Below are 20279 nucleotides of genomic sequence, written 5' to 3'. Positions count from 1 at the left end.
TATCTTCAGCATCAGAATGATCAACAGTTGGGTGAAGAATTAGATGTGTGTCGTAGTCCTGCATACCACTTACTTTCCTATTCCTGCATCTCCATAATGCCTGCGGTCTGGATTGGGAAAAGAGGGTTTCCAATTCATAGTTCACCTGTTCAACTGAAATTTAGCTCAGTGTTTTTTTTTTTTTTTTAATGCATGGCAGTGATGGTGGCACATCTCAGAATAACACACAGTTAGAGCTACCCAAATAAATACGCTTGGCTGCACACAGCAAGTTATTCCCATGATGGGTGCAACCAAAGAACATGATAAAGTCTGCTTTTCCAGCAACATGTTCTTAAACGGATGTTATTTTGCGTGTATTTATAAAAAGCACTCAATGGTATTCTGGTACAGATGCTAGTGATGGATGCGTTTCTGTCCTGCTCCTATTTTGGGTGGTTTAAACCATTTGAAACTGACTTAAAGCTGTGGTCATAATCCTAACAGCTGCCTACTTGCAAGGAGAGCAAAACTAAGCATCACCCTATCTGATACTTAAAGTTGAGTCATTGATGTTCTGACACATTTTTATAAATCACTGGGGAAATACAATAGTGGTGTTTCTCAGATCTTTTCCATAACCATTCAGAAGAATGTGGTGCCAGTCAAATCTTCAGAACAGGGCAGAATACACCTTAGCAAATTAGTTGTGGAATTTAGGCAGTGTGGTTCCTAAATTCTTTCAGTATGGCCACTTGAAATTAACTTGTTAGAGTATGAAACTTCTTTCATCAGGTGTTCCTATTCTGGACAAGATTCTGCATCTAGTGCATTGGGAAAACATCAATTCAGTAAAATGTCAGGACGAAACGCTAATACCTTACATCTAGTGAGTGACTCAGTCAAGCTTACACAAAGTATCACTGATTTTTTGTTACAGCTTATTAAAAGAACCATTAATGGCCTTCCACTCAAACCCATGCATAAAGCCTCCTCTGAAACAACCCTTCTTACCATTTGTCTGCAGAGTTATGAAAATTCAGAAGTGTGTTTTGTTTCTACAAAATAAGCTTGTGTTAGGAACTCATCCAACCTTTCTTCCAAATGTTATTTCACAACTTCACTGTACTAAAATTATCGCTTGGCCAATTTTTCCCAAATGCTTCAACAACTTCAAAAGACTCTATATATTATATATAAAAAGAACATTTACATACATCTCAGCAGTACAAAAAACACTAGAATTTGTAATCCGCATTTTATCAAATACAGTTCCCTCAGTACAGCAATAGTGGCATTCAAACAGTCCATAGATTGTTTGATTATCTCCTCTATTATCCTTTGTTAACTGAAAGAAAAGAAGCTTCTGTGAAGTTCAACAAGGGTATACTCACCTAGAATAAAGGCTGCAACTACAGGCCTTCTAAGAAATAATCCTATCACTGAGATGTGCTGGGCAGCCACTAGGAAGTCAGACCATACATTTGCATAACAAAGTTGGGGGGGACCTGGGTTCTAGAACAGATAACCAAGTAGGCCAGGTTTCCATATGAAGCTTTTTGCCTAAATACTGTAAGCATATTACAATAAGTGTTCTCACTGTTCCCCTCTGAAAGTAGCCTTCTCTCTTGAGGATGAGGGTAATCCAATTATTTTCAATGTTCATGAATATTAGTAAGGAGTGTGTGATGGGGAAGGACAGTTTATTTACTTGGGATCCTATTTCTCAATGACTGTAATATTTGCTACCCAACCTGTTCCCCGGGAGGTTAAGAAGATAATTTTGGTGTTCACATTAATGAGAGCTTCAAATTGAACAGCCTTGGTGTTGGATCTAACCCCTGATGGTTAGCAGTGATGACTCTGAAGTATTAAAGTCACATTGCTGTTCTTGGTCTACTTTTACAGACCGACACCTAACTGGTCACTCTTTTCCATCTTGCTTTATACAAATGATGCTGCACTGTATATTTGTATTTTATGCTTTTTGTGCTATAGATTAAAAGTTCTTATAGCATTTCAAATATACACTTTTTTGTTAGCTTTTAGCTTTTAGCAAATGTTTGTGCAAGAACATTTTACCAGAAATGCAAGAAATGTCCAACAGTGTAAAAGTTTTACACATTTCTAAGCTTTCCATAGATTCTGTACACAGTGTCAAAGCGTTATTGGACTGTTTGCAAGGGGTTGACTCATAGATGAGTAGGCACCAACTGAAGCGTAATGGCAATAAAACTGAGATTCTTCAGCCGGTTAGCTTCACACCAGTTTGGGTTCTCCATCTTTGGATACCATGTCTTGGTGAGAGATCAATTCTAGTGACGTGTGAAAAATCTAGGAGTGACATTTGACTCACTCTCTGATCAAATTAACATGTTGATGGTTCGTGCATCTTTCAACTGTGCATGATCCAGAGGATCTTTCTCTCATAAATCCAAATTCCCAATGCTTTAATGTCAGGAATATTGAAGTATTTTAACACTATGGGGGTCATTCTAAGTCTGTCGAAAGACCGCAGAGGGTATTCTAGGTTTTTCCCTGGGCTGGCGGGCGGTCGCCAAAAGACCGCCCGCCAGCCCAGGGAAAAACTCCCTTCCCACGAGGATGCCGGCTCGTAATCGAGCCGGCGGAGTGGGAAGGTGCGACGGGTGCTGTTGCACCCGTCGCGTATTTCACTGTCTGCTATGCAGACAGTGAAATACTAGCGGGGCCCTCTTACGGGGGCCCCTGCAGTGCCCATGCCATTGGCATGGGCACTGCAGGGGCCCCCAGGGGCCCCGCGACACCCCCTACCGCCATCCTGTTCCTGGCGGGCGAACCGCCAGGAACAGGATGGCGGTAGGGGGTGTCAGAATCCCCCATGGCGGCGCAGCGAGCTGCGCCGCCATGGGGGATTCAAATGGGCAACGGAAAACCGGCGGGAGACCGCCGGTTTTCCATTTCTGACCGCGGCCAAAGCGCCGCGGTCAGAATGCCCAAGGGAGCACCGCCGGCCTGTCGGCGGTGCTCCCGCCCCCGGTGCTCCCGCCCCCGTTGGCCCTGGCGGTGCAACACCGCCAGGGTCATAATGAGGGCCTATTTGTCTTGATTTTCTAGGCAAGGCATCACACAATCTTCAATGTGTCCAAACTTCAAGAGCAAAACTGCCACTCAGTTTCAGTAGATCTGATTTCATTGTTGCGGCTCGGTCTACTTTGTACTGGCTTCCATTGAAGCAACATAGGGGGTTATTCCAACTTTGGAGGAAGTGGTAATCTGTCCCAAAAGTGACGGTAAAGTGACGGATATACCACCAGCCGTATTACAAGTCCATTATATCCTATGGAACTCGTAATACGGCTGGTGGTAAATCCGTCACATTTGGGACGGATTACCACCTCCTCCAAAGTTGGAATAACCCCCATAGTGTGTTCAGATTTCTTAGCTTGGTTCACATGGCCATTTTTAATTAAAAACCTTAGCTTGTATCCAAACATTTTGTTTTTATAGACCTCAACACTGCCTGCATTTAGGCTTGTGCCTTTCAAACGATCTTACCCAAAGTCCATCATACAACCATCGAGGGCAGAGCTTTCTACATTGCAGGGGCGAAACGCTAGACTACTCTACCAGTTTCATCAAGATCACAAAGCTCTTTGCTGAAATTCGGGAACAATTTGAAAACTTGCTTTTTAAATCCTTTTGAGCTCCATTTCCAGTTTCTGACTTTTTAAGTTGTTAACCTGTTATTCAGCACCAATATACCTTTGGGTGATAGGTACGCTTTAAATACATTATAAATGTAGAAAACTGCCAAGACATTCTGCTCATGGCATTAAAGATTCTTCCATTGATATACAAATCAAAAGTTTCGTTTATTTTGCCGGATTATGCATCCATACTGTCTTCTTAAACAAAGTTTAGACACTTTACCATAAAAAGGAGAAAAATATTCAGAACATTCTTTGGGCTGTTCTTCTGCTCAGCATTACACACATCTTTATCTTTTTAGCTTTTATTGACATATTTGGATACAATGTGAAAATTACAAAGCATCAAGAATGATGGCAGTTTTGGTGACATCACCTGCTTTTGCTTGATTTTAACTTCTCATTTTTGATGTGTGTCTTTCCTAAGCTTGCCAGTCACTAGGTGCTCGACTTCTATTGTTGCTTTCAGTACATTCTCCTTCACTGGGGCATTACATTTTCTGAGTTTTGCCCACCGTATCACACAGGTCTTATTCCTCAAATTGGACTTTGGCTGAAAGAGAAGCAATCTCATTTGTAAGAAATAAAGTCCAAAGAATGGTAATTTGTCAAAAATCATTTGACTTTGGCTTTAGTTTGAAATGAAAGAAAGGTAATATGTGTGTATGTATTTCAAAATGGATGTTCTCCACTTTAACTGCGAAGGATGTGAAAAGGTCTGTGGCATATCCATTCTTATGTTCTGAATTGACCAAGCGGCAAAAAACAGTGCAGAATCAGTGTGCTGTTTTTTTTTTTTTTCTTTTCAATTTGACTAGAATATTGGTACAAAAAATATGTTCTTTATATTTAGCAACAGCGTCTTCTGCACCAAACTCTGTGTCAACAAGCAGGTTTTCTGCGCAGTCACTTACTAAACTTTAAAAAAAAAGAAAAAAATCAGAGTAATGATGCTGGGTAAAAGCTCGTTTTATGGCCTTCTATTCTTCTTGCTTTGTACAGGTGTATCTGTCCTTGCTGCGAATGTACCTGTCACCACCAGACGTTCACTGTCTAGGGCCTATCATGGTGAAGCTAGAGGAACCCCAGGCAAATCTCCAAGCAGCTTTGAATGTTTTGGAGCTCCATCATGGAAAACTGAATACAACAAAGGTATAGCAATGGATACCTAGTATGATGGATTTAGCATGTTATATTGAGCGCACTAGGTTACTGGAGTGATGCAAGAAGCTATTGATGTGCAGACTAAATAAATTAATGTTATGTTCTGTCTGAAACCAGCAAATAACAACATGTGCTGAGATTACAGTTTTATCATTTTTTTTAATGCATGTTTTTTTTTTTTTTTTTTTAACGCATTTTAGTATAGCATTCTGAAGGGTTTTGCTACTTTTTGAAACCCCTTGTAGGATACATTGTCATCAACCTGCCAATTTCAACAGGGGCTGAATTCCTAATCTATTCAGGGCACCCAATTTACCTGTAGCACTCCCGGAAATATGTTGACATTTTTGGGTAACTCTTACTTCCCAGAGTACTGCATTTTTAATAAGCCTGTATATGGTGGCTCCTGGTCGGTGATTTTCATCCACTAGTTTGTCATTCACACTTTGCTTCCGCCCACTACAGCATACTCCATGTGGCAATGAGTCCGCCCAATTTAGCCATTGACTCACTTCTGTGTACATGATGGGATTTGCTTTACAAATAGTACCTTTGAGTGCAGACCTCATTGAACAATGCATTCTTTATTTATAGATGTATTTCTTTATTATTTTTTCCTTTTCTTTAATTTTTGTGTTTGATGTAACACCTTAAGTGACGACCATGAGTATGCCGAGACGTGTGTCCCTTCCTCCCTATGCCTCTGGAACTAAGCTACACCTGACTGAGGAGACCCAGTCAGGTCGAAACCAATCTTGGGTTGCTTGTATTCCGATTCAGGAAGGACCTCACTTGGCAGATCAGGCCAGACTGTTCCTGTTGCAGTAACATCAAGACTGGTTTGCATATAGCTGCGTCTAATTTGAGGCGGTATGGTGGGCAGAATGACAATGGCCAGTGGTTAGACTTATTGCAAATATCCTCCCATATCTTTAGTGTGTTTGGAGTCTTTATTTGACAGTCTGTAGCTAACTTGGTATGTCTACAGAGCATAAATGATGATTCAAGCAGATGTAAAACCCCGTCCCCTTGTTTTACTTGCATAGTGCTCAGCCTTGTCGATGGTAGCACATGGCCTTTTCACTACAGACAAGGTATAGGAGGACAGACAAGTTTCTCTTGATGAGCATCTGCATTTTGGCCATCTGCCGTCTTAGTAGACGAGCATGCAGTGTCACTCATTTCTTGTCCATAAGCTACACTACTAACTTTACAGCAGAGGTATTGTGTGTCCTGAATTTTGTAAAAACACTGGACAGTCTTGGTATTACCATCCTGTGATGTGTGACACCTTCATGTTGAGAAAGAGCACACTTTTAGCGGAAAGGTGCAATGCAGGAAGATTTTATTTTGTCTTCCATGATTGTTTGCAGGACTTTTTTCATATTTTATTTTATTGGGGGGTTAAGTTTCAGAAGCTGGTTAGTAAATAGCTCTGCTTCATCTCCATTTATTTTCTGTAGGGATTTTATGGCTTGACCTTTATTCCATAGCACGGTTGAGAGTTAAGCAAAGAAAACAGGTTCAGCACTCAAGAAATTACAGCAGTAATTGCATACTATGGCAAAATTTGTTGATCCTCCAATTTTTCAGGTATTTTTTTAGAATATTAAATCACCAGCCCAAAAATCAGATTTGGTCCTATTAAGAGCTATATTTATATTGTTAACTGGTTGTATACTACCATCATGTTGTGAAAATTGGAGCATAGTCTTTTAAGCTTTAAAAAAGTAGTGAAAAATTAGTTATTTTACTTTTACTTGGGTTTTATTCTCATTGGTGCTGTGTGCATAGAGCTTCTCCTATTCAGCTGTTTCCCGGTATGCTGTGGATGTAACTTGCACATAATTAGGATGTTAGTGTTCAATGGAGAAGAAGATAGGAGGAGATATTCCTGCTTAGTAGTTACTGGAAATCAATCATCACAAGATACTTCAAAGAATGAAGAGTCTCGTATACATGGTCAGGATCTTCACAAATGTTACACAATTATCCTGTAAGCCTTTTCATGCAGTTGAGAAATTTAAAGTGTTTTTTTTTCATGAAGTGAGCAGAAGAAAAAATAACAGAGATGGAATGAGAGAGACACTTTGACAGCGTGGCTAATGGATTCTTTGCTGTGGTTGATGTCCTCATGCTTCATTAATGTCACTGATCTGAAGCGCAAAGGAATATCTGAAGAGTAAAACCAAGAATACACCACAAGTGCTGTTTCATAGAATCATTTTAAGGGGGTCAATAAGCAAATGTTTGTGTTGTAAATCTAGATAGTGGAAATTAAAGAGCACACTTCAAAGCTGTAGAAACGGCACAAATCCGTAAAGGAGTGCATGCCCATCCCTTTTGCTCATATCTACTTGCTAGTTCAGTGGATGAAACCTCTATGGAACTTTCACCTTTCCTATCCTTTGCTTTAAGTTTGTGGGTTTCTTATTAGAGAGTGCATCAGAGAAGGTGGTAAAGTGGTTGCTGCGGGGATCAGCCTTCATGAGACACTTCAAAGAACTTTTGGCCTTATTTAGAGTTTGATGAAGCTCACAGAGAATGGGGCGGTTTTACCGGTGGAATGCTGGAGATGGGAATTTCCCAAAACAGTAATAAAGTCAAACTACAACTCGAAAAAAATCCCAACTGAATTAGAAAAAGAGTACATTTTTATAAATAAATTGACACTAAAATGACAGAAATTCAACAAGTTGAACCTGAGATGATTTTTTACAATGTTTTTAATAAAAACAGTGACAAAGGAAATTAAGCACCAATCAAGGTCACTTGGTTGTGATTGACTAGAACATAGGTGTGATTTGAGGCCCAACACAATGGAGTGCACGTCAGTTACTGAAACCAGGTTCAACCCATTCAGAAATGTTATTTTGGGACTTAGTTTAACAAGCATTTAGCCAGTAGGTGTTGCCTGTACAAGAACTATTGGCTTTGGCAATGTGAATTTGCTATGTTGTATACCAGTGTCCTTTACTGGTTTTGTTTGAGTAGAATGTTGCAGAGTAGCAGGAGTAGAGTAGAGTGGAGTGGAGTAGAGTTCAGTGGTTCAGTGGCGTAGAGGGGCGTGGTGTAGAGGGGCATGGTGCTGAGGGGTGTGTCATAGAGTGGAATAGGGTAGAGTGGCTTGAGGTAGTGGAGTGCTTTGGATTGGGGTGGAGTGGGTTGGAGGATTCAGTGGAATGGGGTGGATTGTAGTGGGTCGACTGGATGGGGAGTATTGGTTTGGATTTGGGTGGATTGATGTGGGTTGACTGGATGGGGTGGATTGGTTTGGATTTGGGCGGATTGAAGTGGAAGTGAGGTGGATTGGGTTGGGGCAGACTGGAGTGGGGAAGGTTGTTTTGGATTGGAGTTGCACAGATTGATTTGGGCTGGAGTGGGTCAGATTGTTTTGAAGTGGGGTGGATTGGATTGGATTAGAATGGGGTGGATTGCAGTGGATTGGGTTGGAGTGGATTGGATTGGAGTGGATGGGATTGAGGTGAATTGGGTTAGTGTGGGTGGAATGGATTAGAGTCCTGTGGATTGGGGTAGAGGATTAGGATGGAGTGAGTGGATTGGATTGGGGCGATTGGGATAGAATTAGCGGATTGGGATGAGATATGTCTGCCAGGCTGAAGAGTTCATACAACTCAATTGACTACTAAAGACTCCTGCTCCTCACAGGAAGAGTGCTGTGATCATTTTATAAAAAATGTAAATTCAGCTTTTGTCATGGGGAATTTGTTGCTCGGGTTATGCACCATCATGATGTACTGCATCATGTGAGCACAATGTCCGGGGCCCTCTCCAAGGAGACTAAACTGCTAACTGTAGATCACTCCACTGGAGAAAGTAATAGGTAGTTGGACAACTGCAGCAGGCGCAGTGTTTTTCTTCCAAGAGTTGGAGTTTTATTATGAGATATATTTACATAATTCAAAAGGATTGTGAATTTCTTTGGTAGATCTGCCTTTGTTAGAAAAACACAAAACTAGTCAAGGCTGTCTCCATGCTTCCAGAGAAAGGTCTGCTGAGATTTTTAGATCATACTTTTGGAGCACAAATATTTAATTTACGTGCATAAAGAGGAAATCCTGAAGCTAATGTAACTACAGCCACTTCACTTTAAACATTGGCTTACTTTGGAAGCATATCAAACTAGTGAGGTTTTTTGTTCCAGGAGTGTGGGGAAATCTAAATGGCTTTGATGTAGTTTTAGGGAAAGAGGCAAGGAGCTCAAGTTTTGGCAGTGATTTCTGAAAAGGCTCAGTTTCCCAAAAGTGTCCTTCAAAGTCACACTTTCACAAAATATGCAGCCTGAAAGCACAAACTTGAGATAGAAGAGTGGCACATAAAATTCTTAAACACATAGCTATGTGAAACTTCATATTGGGCTTTATGAGAAAAGCAGATGACTTGGAAGAGCTCTTTTCAAATAGGCAGCCGGTGCAAGAATACAAGATTGGTTAAAATACAAAGTCTCTTTTAGAGGCTGAGAATCACGTGGCCTGCAGCGCTCTGTAATCTGAAGGCAAAAGGTAAAATAGGCAGGCAAGCTTAAGTATAGAGTTGCAGTAGTGTAAATTTAAGCCATAAATGAACATTTATCGAGATTGGTACAAAGGTCCTGTGCAGAAGAGGCAGGAGTTGGAGGGGTCCCAAGATCAAGCGGTCATACATTGTGCATCCAAAAGGGTTGGTCTCCAAAGGCTACTAGATTGTCTTTTTAGTGTTTAGTTTCTTGGATTTGGCATTCATCAAGTTGGCCACGGCTTGCACACATTCCTTGATTTTAGTGTATTGTGAACATGGGTGTCTACTGCAACATTTTTGAAATATGTTGTTCTCATAAACATACTATTAAGTCCCAGTCATTTACTGTCTTTACTGTTATGTGGTAAGAATACTTGAGGTCTTTAAGTCAAGCGAGTACACTTAAATATGATCATATTTCTTTTACTAAAAATGTTTTCCAGTAGTACTGTTATGCCTGTTTCTATCTAGTAGCAGAACATTTCATACACACTTTCTAAATGTTCTAAAGGTTGCTATGTTATCACACTTTTGGCTTCACAGTAAAGCGTTACCACTACAACATAGTTATGCCCACTACATCTCCTCCATCTAACTGTACTTATTTCTCTCTATACAAGGCTATTCACCTTTTGCCAGCAAACACGCAAATTTCAGAGATAAGAACGTTCTTGGAGAAGGTCCTGGAGGAAAATGCACAACGGAAGCGGTTCAACCAAGTTTTAAAGAATCTGCTGCATGCGGAGTACTTGAGGGTATGTCTCAAATGTCTTGCTCTTCCCCAACCACATGAAAATATACTTGGTGTTTAGCTTCTTAGCTTAAAATAATTGCTGTGATAAAAGCCTTTTTATGTTATCTGCATCATTACTGCACTTAATCAATGCCTAAAGGACACTAGGAATTCAGAAATGTATTCATATCCTGCACAATCTGTAGCTAAGCTTTTCTTACAGATGGTAGAGCTGCCCTTCCGTAGTCAAAGGTTTGACCTGTCCTCAATATAGTGAGCTCTCTAACATACATGATTCTAACTGTCAAGTGGAGGGAGTCTCATCTCTTAAACCCGTTCCACAGCTCTGTAGAATGCTCAGGTCTACATGTGCATGCTTCTGCATGCCTGTCCACCAGTTTGTAAATACAACTTGAGCTATTTAAGATTCTCTTTTTAACAATTGATAGGTAACGTGTGAATAAGAACGCATGTGCCGAGAAGATCATTACACTGTAAGAGTTCACAGAGCACTATATGACCAATTTTTGTGTGTCTGATTGAGAAGACTATTCAAATTACCTGCTTGGGGAATTACCAGATTTAGAGCCATCACTGAAATATTTAGTTGCCCTTTCATCTGTTGTAGTTGGGGCATTCAAGAGTTTGGCTTCTTGAACAGAAAAGACATGTCTGCCAATGTAAGCTTTGATGAATTTTAGAATAACCTATTGAACTCATGTGGTACAGGGTAGAGAATTGAGAGATACATAATGCTGAAAGTGTACTGTGAGAAAAGAGGGACCAGTGTAATGAACAGTCCTGTCCAGAACTCACAAATATGAAAACTAAATGTTTTGCTGTGCTTGACATGAGTGCAGCCTACCAAGGGGCTAGTGGGATGTGTTAATGCTGACCAGTATCCCTGGCAAGCACAGTGGTGACACTTCAAAGTTGTCGCAGCAGTGTCCTCACATTCTAGAGTAGAAGAAGGCACAGATATGAACAGTTAGAGAAAACCTAACACAAAGATAACAACGATGCAGTTGCTCTAACATGTTTAGATTCAGAGAGCAGTGATAAGATTTTTCAAAGGAGCCAACACTGAATAATATTTTGCATGTGTGCCTATAAAGTAAGGATAGCCTCAAGTTCTAAACCGAGATGTTAAACTTGCTTGCCTGTATGAGAATATTTGCCCAGTGTTGAATCATCATCAATATGTTTTATAGTGCATGCAGTAGTGAAAGAATGTCATGGAGCTAAAGCATTTTGAGGTGCAAGAGTGCAAAAAAGCTGACAAGAAGGTTAATCTGACAATAGGAGAGTTATCAGATGTTTAAATAGTCATCGTTTGGGTGGAGTGAAACAAGTAGGGAATGCTAAATATTTGCTGCTGTATAAGCAAAAATAGGATCACCTGCTCTGCCATCACACATCTTGGGCACAACTAACAAAGAAGCTGAAGTAGAATTAAGAGCGCATAAGCAGAATGAAGAGAACATGTCAGGTGGAAAGACTCCCTAAATTACATACAAAAGCTGGACTTGCCATATAAAAATTATGGTGAATGCAGAGACATTTGAATAGTACGGGCTTGTCAGAAATGTGGTTCCCTGAAGCATGTGCACCTAATATTGCACTTGCAGTCCCCGAGCCATCCCAAATATTCATGTGGATTGTCCCAACAAGAAGAATAGCAGAGTTTTAAATATTTTTCAGAATCACATTAAGGTCACAGAGAAACCCCTGACCAACATCAGAAAAGTGGAAATAATTGCTGTGAATGTAAGCCAGACTTCTACGTTAGTTGTAACATTTATATTGGTTTATTAACCTCCAGAGCTGCAGGCAGTTTCAGCTGGGATTTCCCTAAATGAATGCACTACATACTCATAACCTGTTAATTTTGAGTGACTTTGATATTAAGGTCGAAAAGGTATCTAAATCTAAATGTTTAATTGACTTTTGTAAGACTTTGCAGTTAACGTTATTATCTTTTTCTCCAACTCATTTCGCTCAATTTCATCTAGACTATTTTTTCACTAACTCCAATATTATGGTTTAACCAGGGTTTAATTATATGCATGATGACACTGATATACGTATCCAGTGGAAGGCCAAATAAACTTCTCCACACTAGTCAACTTCTTTGCTTTTGGTGGGAATGCAATGCCCTAAGGGGGAACTAGACTACCTCACCAAAGGAACTAATGCTTAGATTACAAAAACGTTAGACCAAATTGCTCCTTTGAGTGATGTTAAATCATACAACAAATGTCCAGCAGAAGCTTTGTATACAGATGTTACTTAGTTACAAAATATTGATGTGAAGTACTTGAAACAGACTGGTGTAAGAACCACACCACAACGATTAACACCAGGTATGCACTAGCCATTAAACAGTATCAAAGACTAGCAGAGGAAACCCAAGCACAATGTCATAATACATGTATTATTTTAGTGGTTAACAGCACAACGGAAGTGTTTAAAATTATGAAAGAATTATATTTTTCTGCAGCCTGCTCCATGTCTATCACCCTTTCTACAGTGCTTTGTGAAGGGCTAGCCTCACATTCTTTCTAAAATTAAAATTATTTAGGCTATGTTTTATATAATCTCAGTGCCTAAGTCCTCAGTAGAGTTTTCTAAGATTAGAAAAGGATGATGAGACCAAGAGGATGCGGTTCATGATTTTTGGCCAATTGATGCTTACAGAGAAACATATAATATGTCTACAACTATTAAATCAGGCTCCCGCCTGGATCCCTGTCCTGCCACAATATTTCATAGAGCAATTGATACCTTGGCACCCATTGTGCCCTTTATTCCATACATTTGCTTGAGCACTGGGTCAAGCCCCTGGATGTGTAGGATGTTTTTCAACTGTTCTGCTCTCAAATCATGTCTCAAAAGGTCCTTAAATCAATCTATGTAAGATTATATCTATTTTGTCTCTAAGTGATGATGTAATTAAAAGAATCAAATCTATCTAAAAGGGGAATTAATTCACGTGTGCAACCTTTGAGTAATAATATTCTTTAAATAACCACGTGATGGACAGTGGAGTGCTTTTATTTTCACCTTTCGTGATTCCAATACAGCTTTGTTAAATTGTGATGTCAGAACATTTCTGTTGCCATATTTCTAACAGCTCCTTTTCATGTATATACGTATGTACTTGGCGGCTGATTTGTGGACTCTTACTGCATCATGATGTGTAATGCTCTTAAAGACATTCGTCTTAAACTCTTTCCTGAACTAGAGCAGGGTTGGGCAGCTCTAATGTGATTAGCATTATCTTTGGAATACACAACTACTTATTACAATAAAGGCTTCAAACTCATAGCTGTTGAATGTTTCTTTTTTGTGGGTGGCATCAAATAAATAGTCACATCAAGCCTCCTTAGGATAATGACCTAGAACATCTACTCCAGATGTAGGTGGCTATTTTGTTTGAATGTAAATACAAGATTGTTCTGAGACCACAACAGGCACTGATAGCGGTATTATTGTAGAGATGTAGTGTAGTAACATGAGACTTTGGAAATTGCTTTTTTAGAGGTAGTAGATGCACAAATGTGAGAGAAAATATTGTTGTCATGGTCTGTAAAGGCAGATCATGGATCTGGATCACGCCTCTTCGCACTTTAGCACTTCGGGTCTAGGGCAGTTGAACCATAAACAACCTGCCACTCTGATGACATCTGTATAAGAGAAGATGAAGAACTTTGCAAATATTAACTTTTTAGTATATCGTGAAAGCTACATGTACTTGAAGTACCTTTTAAACCTCTAATTTATCCATCTGTTTAGAAACCCATGGATTGTAATTTCAGGGGAAAATTGCATCTGGTGGTGGTGATCTCCAAATCCTGAGACACACTACATTAATCTAATGGTAACAACAACTAATCTTCAGTTGTATTACATCAAATAAAATAAAATAACCCTGACTTCAGAAGTTTTTCCCTAGATTTATTTTTCATAGTTAACTAACTGAAAGGGAGCTTTGTTAGTAAGTTAACTTCTGAAAATCCCTTTTAGTTTGTAAACAGCAAGTGCTACATTTGCTTTGTCACCACTGTAAATTTCTTCTTTAGTAACTGTTAAGGACTTTGATGAACTGTCTCTTTCCTACAGTTAAATTTGTAATGTACCTTTGAAGAATCAAATGATTGGATGATTATTATTTGTAATCGCAAATATTACAGTTGACTTTTGCTAATAGACATTTTATACTCTTATCAGGGCACTCACAAACCTCTTCTTGTTTGGCCCAAAATGGCTGCAAGCAACCCCCAAAAGTGTCTACCCTGCCACTTGATTTAAAATGGTGTCAGACAGACATGCTGGAAGACAACTACGTTAATTTTTTGTCGTTTTTAGTATCATGGGTACTGTAGTCTTTAGTTCCACTGACTACAATTTAAGACATGTTCTTTGCTCAAGGATTCATTAGCCAGATTCCTTTGTTCCTTTCATTGGGTTTTTGAGTCCATTGATTAGTGTTGAATGCTAGTAAATAAACCAATGTAACATAGGTGATTATATATATTTGTGTGTTCAAGCACTTGACAGTACTGCCAGTAGGCAGAGAATTAACACAAACAAATTTTAACAAAACTATACAAAATGAATAAGCCTTGGATCACTACATTCTCTGCGCCAAAGTTAAACGGTTATGCCTTCCTTTCTACATTCTGTGCGCTAAAGTTAAATGTTTATGCCTTCCTCACTGAACTGTTTAAGCTAGGTATAGAGAAAAGAAATGTAACTTTGTTACGAATGCTCCTGCAAGAACAGGAATCCACCGTTCGTAAAGTCCATGATATAAGACCTCTAGAGTGATCAGATTCCAAAAATACTGTTTTCCACCTGTGCATACAATTCTGTGATTATTTTATAAAGAAGTAGATGACTAGGGCCTACAAAGTTCCAAAAATACAAAGAGGAAGCATTGGTGAGGTGCACATGAATATGTACTTAAAATAAAAAGGGAGCTCTTAATATTAATAGCTAATGTAAGGAAAGGGGAAAGACAATAATCCAATAAAAAGAACACCTGCCTGTCCTCAATTACTTTAATCTTTCTCTTTTACCTTACTTCATCATATCTAAATAGGTATATACAATGATCCATCTAGACATAGTGACAAGAAAATATTTGACAAATGAATGTCTAATGCATTCAATTGCATTTGTTGCAAAAACGTTTTTATTTATATATATATATATATATATATATATATATATATATATATATATATATATATATATATATATATATATATATATATATATATATGATGGCATGTGTAGCTGCAGATACACATGCTATGCATATCGATTCCAACATCTAGTGTTTGGCTCGGAGTGTTACAAGTAGTTATTCTTTGAAGAAGTCTTTTAGAGTCACAGGATCGAGTGACTCCTCCTCTCGGTTCCATTGTGCATGGTCATCAACTCCATTGTTTTCTTTCCGCCGTCTGGTTCGGATGTGTTTCCTCTCGCTTAGAGATTTCGATTCGAAAACTTTATAAAAACCTTCCCTTTCTTCGGTATTGTCTCGATCGCATTCTCCATCTAGCACCGAACCAGTAGTACCGTCGGGAAAAAAACACTTTGTTCGCCCTTTGGGGCGAACTTGCCCAACTCTGGTGTATTCGGGCCAACCGCGTGGAGAGCCTGATGGATCGGACTCCATTCCGATTCTGCCCTTGGTGCCACGCCAAGTACCCATACACAGACCAGCATTTGGTTTGCAACCTGTGTCTTTCTCCAGACCATCCGGAGGAAAACTGTGAGGCCTGTCGATCGTTTAGATCAAAAAAGACTTAGAGATCGAAGAGCAAGAAGGCTGGAAATGGCGTCGAAGAGCAGTGAACATCTCGACGTCACCGAAGAGGAGCAGACGCAAACAGCAGTCTCTGTACGAGTTACAGAGTCTGAGCAGGAATCCGAAGATGACAGACCCATCACAGCTGGCCAGCATGTGAGTATGTCTGCCCCTGCACCCCCACACAAGAAACGTCATAGGGCCTTGGGTACACCACTGCCGGAAGGCCATGGTTTGACCCGAAAAAAGACTGTCTGTGACCAACCTTCGTGTTCGGCACCGAAAAAGGCCACACCTCCGACTACTTCAGAGTCGACAAAGACTGTCAAGGGCTCCATTTCGGACTCCAGCAAAAAAACAGCAAATTTTGGGGTCGAAAATTAGAAAGGCAGTTTCGGAGCAGAGACCTTCCACAACATTCTCAATACTGAAAAAGCATCAAACTTCGGAACTGAAAAAGACATGTTGTACAGAGGAGCAAGGAATTTCCAAAAAACTAAGAGAAAGCCATAAACCCTCCGAGGAGGAGTCAGACATTGAGCTCATTCTACAAGTTATGGATGAGAGGCAATCTAGGATACATATCCATAAAGAGACAGGGAGAATTATTACAGAACCTCTTCTAAGACAAAGAGAAAGCTGGCATTCCAAGAAGAACTGGATACTGCACAGCCCCCAGCTAAAGTGCCAAAGCAAAAAGAGAAGCCAGTACCTCCTCAGTCTTCTCATCCTCATTCTCCACACCTATCTACCTCTCCTCACACCAGCCCTCCTCCAGTGCCTTCTCCAACACATTCTTTTGGTTCACAAGAAGACATTGTAGATCCATGGGACCTTTATGATCCTCATTCCATCCCAGATAACGACCCTGATACCTACCCATCTAAACCATCTCCACCTGAAGATACCACAGTATACAATCAGTTTATAGCCAGGGCTGCAGCTTACCATGGGGTAACAATGCACACTGAACCATTAGAGGAAGATTTTTGGTTTAACACGTTATCCTAAACACATTGTAGGTACCAATGCCTCCCAAAGTTACCAGGCTTGGTAAAACATGCGGACCAAATTTTTAATGAACCTGTGAAATCAAGAATAATCACACCTAGAATAGAAAAGAAATATAAGCCTGCACCCTCTGACCCTGATTCTATTACCCATCAGGTGCCTCCGGATTCAATGGTGGTTAGTGCTGCACGAAAGAGGGCAAATAGCTAGTCTTCAGGAGATGCACCCCCTCCTGATAAAGAGAGCAGGAAATTTGACGCTGCTGAGAAAAGAGTTGCGTCCCAAGCAGCAAATCAATGGAGGATAGCTAATTCTCAGGCACTGCTAGCCTGTTATGATAGAGCTCTTTGGGATGAGATGTAGGATATCATACAGCATCTCCAAAAAACAACACCAAAAGCGGGCACAACAAGTAGTAGAGGAAGGGCAAGCTACCAGTAACAACCAGATAAGGTCTGCCCTTGATGCGGCTGATACAGCTGCGAGGAGCGTCAACACAGCAATTACCATTTGAAGACATGTATGGCTGCGCTCCTCTGGTTTTAAACCAGAAATCCATCAGGCTGTGTTAAACATGCCTTTTGGTAAGAAACACCTCTTTGGCCCAGAAGTGGGCACTACAATAGAAAAATTGAGAAAAGACTCAGATACAGCAAAAGCAATGGGTGCTCTGTATACTACACCATGTAGGGGGTCATGCGTAAGCCTCAGTTTCGAGGAGGTCTTAGACCACAATCCTCTGAGGCATCAACTTCACAAACAAAACCAACATATCAAACCCAGTACCAGCGAGGTGGGTTTAGAGGAACATACAGAGGATAATACTCTAGAAATAGAGGTAGATTCCAAACCTCTAAACAACCAGCAACACAACCAAAAGTGACTTTGTTCACTCCCTTCCACTCCACACATCTCCTGTGGGGGGAAGACTACAGCAGTTCCACTCACATTGGCAAAATATCATCACAGACAACTGGGTGTTCTCAATTATCCGCAATGGCTACTGCCTAGAATTGAAAAACACTCCTCCAAATATTCCACCAAGATATCACAAGTTATCCCCAGAACATACAGTTCTGTTACAACAAGAGGTTCAATTTCTTCTACTCAAACAAGCAATAGAATTAGTTCCACAGTCTCAACTGAGAACAGGAGTATAATCACTATACTTTCTAATTCCCCAAAAAGGTGGCACCCTATGGCCAATATTAGAACTCAGGCCCCTCAATTTTTACATTCTATCAGAACATTTTCACATTGTAACTGCGAGATGTTATCTCACTGCTACAAAAACAAGATTTTATGAGAGCCCTAGACCTCAAAGATGTGTATTTCCACATACCCATCCACCCAGCTCACAAAACACACCTCAGGTTTGTCATACAAGGAAAACACTACCAGTTCAAAGTGTTACCCTTGGAGCTGTTGTTATGCCGAAAGGTATTCACAAAGTGCTTAGCAGTAGTAGCAGCATACCTAAGAAGACAACACATCCTTGTCTTTCCATATCTAGACAATTGGCTAATAAAATCAAGCAATCGTACACAATGCCAAAACCATACACGTTACATGATAGAAACTCTGCACACACCAGGTACCAAAAGTCACACCTTCAACCAGCACAAGTACAACCATATTTAGGTGCTATCCTAAATACTCAACTAGCTCTAGCGTATCCAGATTCACAAAGGATACAAGCTTTTCAACATCTAATTCCACTTATACAACTAAATCAACAATTCACTGTAAAATTTGTCATGAAAATCTTAGGAATGATGGCATCTTGCATAGCAATAGTCCCACATGCAAGTCTAAATATGAGGACCTTACAACAGTGCCTTGCACAACAATGGTCACAGGCACATGGTCAACTTCAAGATCTAGTGTTGATAGACCGCAAAACACATATGTCCCTTCAATGGTGGAATCACAGCAATTGAATAAAGGGGCAGTCGTTTCAAGACCCTGTGCCTCAGACATAATCACAACAGATGCATCAATGATTGGTTGGGGAGCTCACCTAAACAATCATAAGACTCAAGGGCAATGGGATGTCAAACAGAAACATCTACACATAAACCATTTGGAATTATTAGCTGTGTTCCTTGCCCTCAAAGCATTTCAACCTCTTCTCAAACAGAAGAATGTTCTTATAAAGACAGACAACATGACAACCATGTATTATCCCAACAAACAGGGAGGAACACATTCATCTCAACTGTCCCTTCTAACCCAAACAAATTGGAAATGGGCAATTCACAATCAAAGTCACCTATTAACACAGTACATTCCAGGGATGGACAATCAGTTGGCAGATGTCCTCAGCAGAAATCACCAACAAACACACGAATGAGAGATTCACCCTCAAGTACTTCAAAAGTACTTTAAAAAATGGGGAACACCAGACAAAGATCTGTTCGCAACAAGCGAAAATACAAAATGCTAAAACTTCGCATCCAGACACCCACATCCCCTATCCAAGGGCAATGCTCTATGGATCAGTTGGTCAGGGATATTTGCCTAAGCTTTTCCCCCTCTCCCACTCATTCCATTGCTAGTCAACAAGTTGTGGCAAACTTTACTCAACGTCAGCCGTGGTACACAGCACTACTAGATCTATCTGTAGAACTTCACTCTAAACTCCCACTCAGACCAGATTTGCTAACACAAAACAAATGTCAAATCAGACATCCAGACCCCAATGCTCTCAATCTAGCGATTTGGCTCCTCAAGTCATTGAATTTGGATACTTAAAACCCCCATCAGAATGTATGGAAGTCATTAAACAAGCACGAACACCCACTACTAGACAGTGCTACGCAAACAAGTGGAAAAGATTTGTCTACTATTGTCAATCTAAAACCATAGATCCTCTTACAGCGTCAAAACAAGACATTGTATGTTACTTACTTCATTTACAAAAATCAAATGTAGCTTTTTCCTTCATAAAAATACACCATACTGCAATATCTGCATATTTACAAACTATTCATCATAGATCTTTATTTAGAGTTCCTGTTATTAAAGCTTTCATGGAAGGGTTAAAACACATCATTCCACCAAGAACACCACCAGTTCCATCTTGGAATTTAAATATAGTACTTACAAGACTTATGGGACCACCTTTTGAACCCATGCACTCTTGCCAAACTCAATTTCTAACATGGAAGTTTGCCTTCCTTGTGGCAATTACTTCTTTAAGAAGAGTAATTGAAATACAAGCTTTCACTCTTGAAGAACCTTTTTCCAAGTACACAAACACAAGGCTGTACTAAGAACAAATCAAAAATTTCTACCAAAAGTAGTCTCACCTTTTCACATCAATCAAATAGTGGAATTGCCAGTCTTATTTCCACAGCCAGATTAT

General features: G+C 40.0%; 1 protein-coding gene across 3 annotated transcripts in view; it reads left to right on the top strand.

Moving 5' to 3' along the window:
* VPS39 (VPS39 subunit of HOPS complex) overlaps positions 1-20279 on the top strand; it is a 229021-nt gene that overhangs the window by 187231 nt on the left and 21511 nt on the right. For all 3 annotated transcript variants that reach the window (XR_011198842.1, XM_069208779.1, XM_069208778.1), the window contains exons 22-23: positions 4671-4820; positions 9971-10105. Coding sequence is in view for 2 of the 3 variants with exons in the window: in XM_069208779.1 (XP_069064880.1) it covers positions 4671-4820; positions 9971-10105 (285 nt within the window). In the remaining variant the exon portion in view is untranslated. The remainder of the gene's footprint in view (positions 1-4670; positions 4821-9970; positions 10106-20279) is intronic.

Source organism: Pleurodeles waltl, chromosome 9 (genome assembly GCF_031143425.1).
Source record: "Pleurodeles waltl isolate 20211129_DDA chromosome 9, aPleWal1.hap1.20221129, whole genome shotgun sequence".
Classification (NCBI taxonomy): Eukaryota; Metazoa; Chordata; class Amphibia; order Caudata; family Salamandridae; genus Pleurodeles; species Pleurodeles waltl.
Note: the sequence above shows the minus strand (reverse complement) of the source record. Positions and strands in the feature narration are given on the sequence as shown.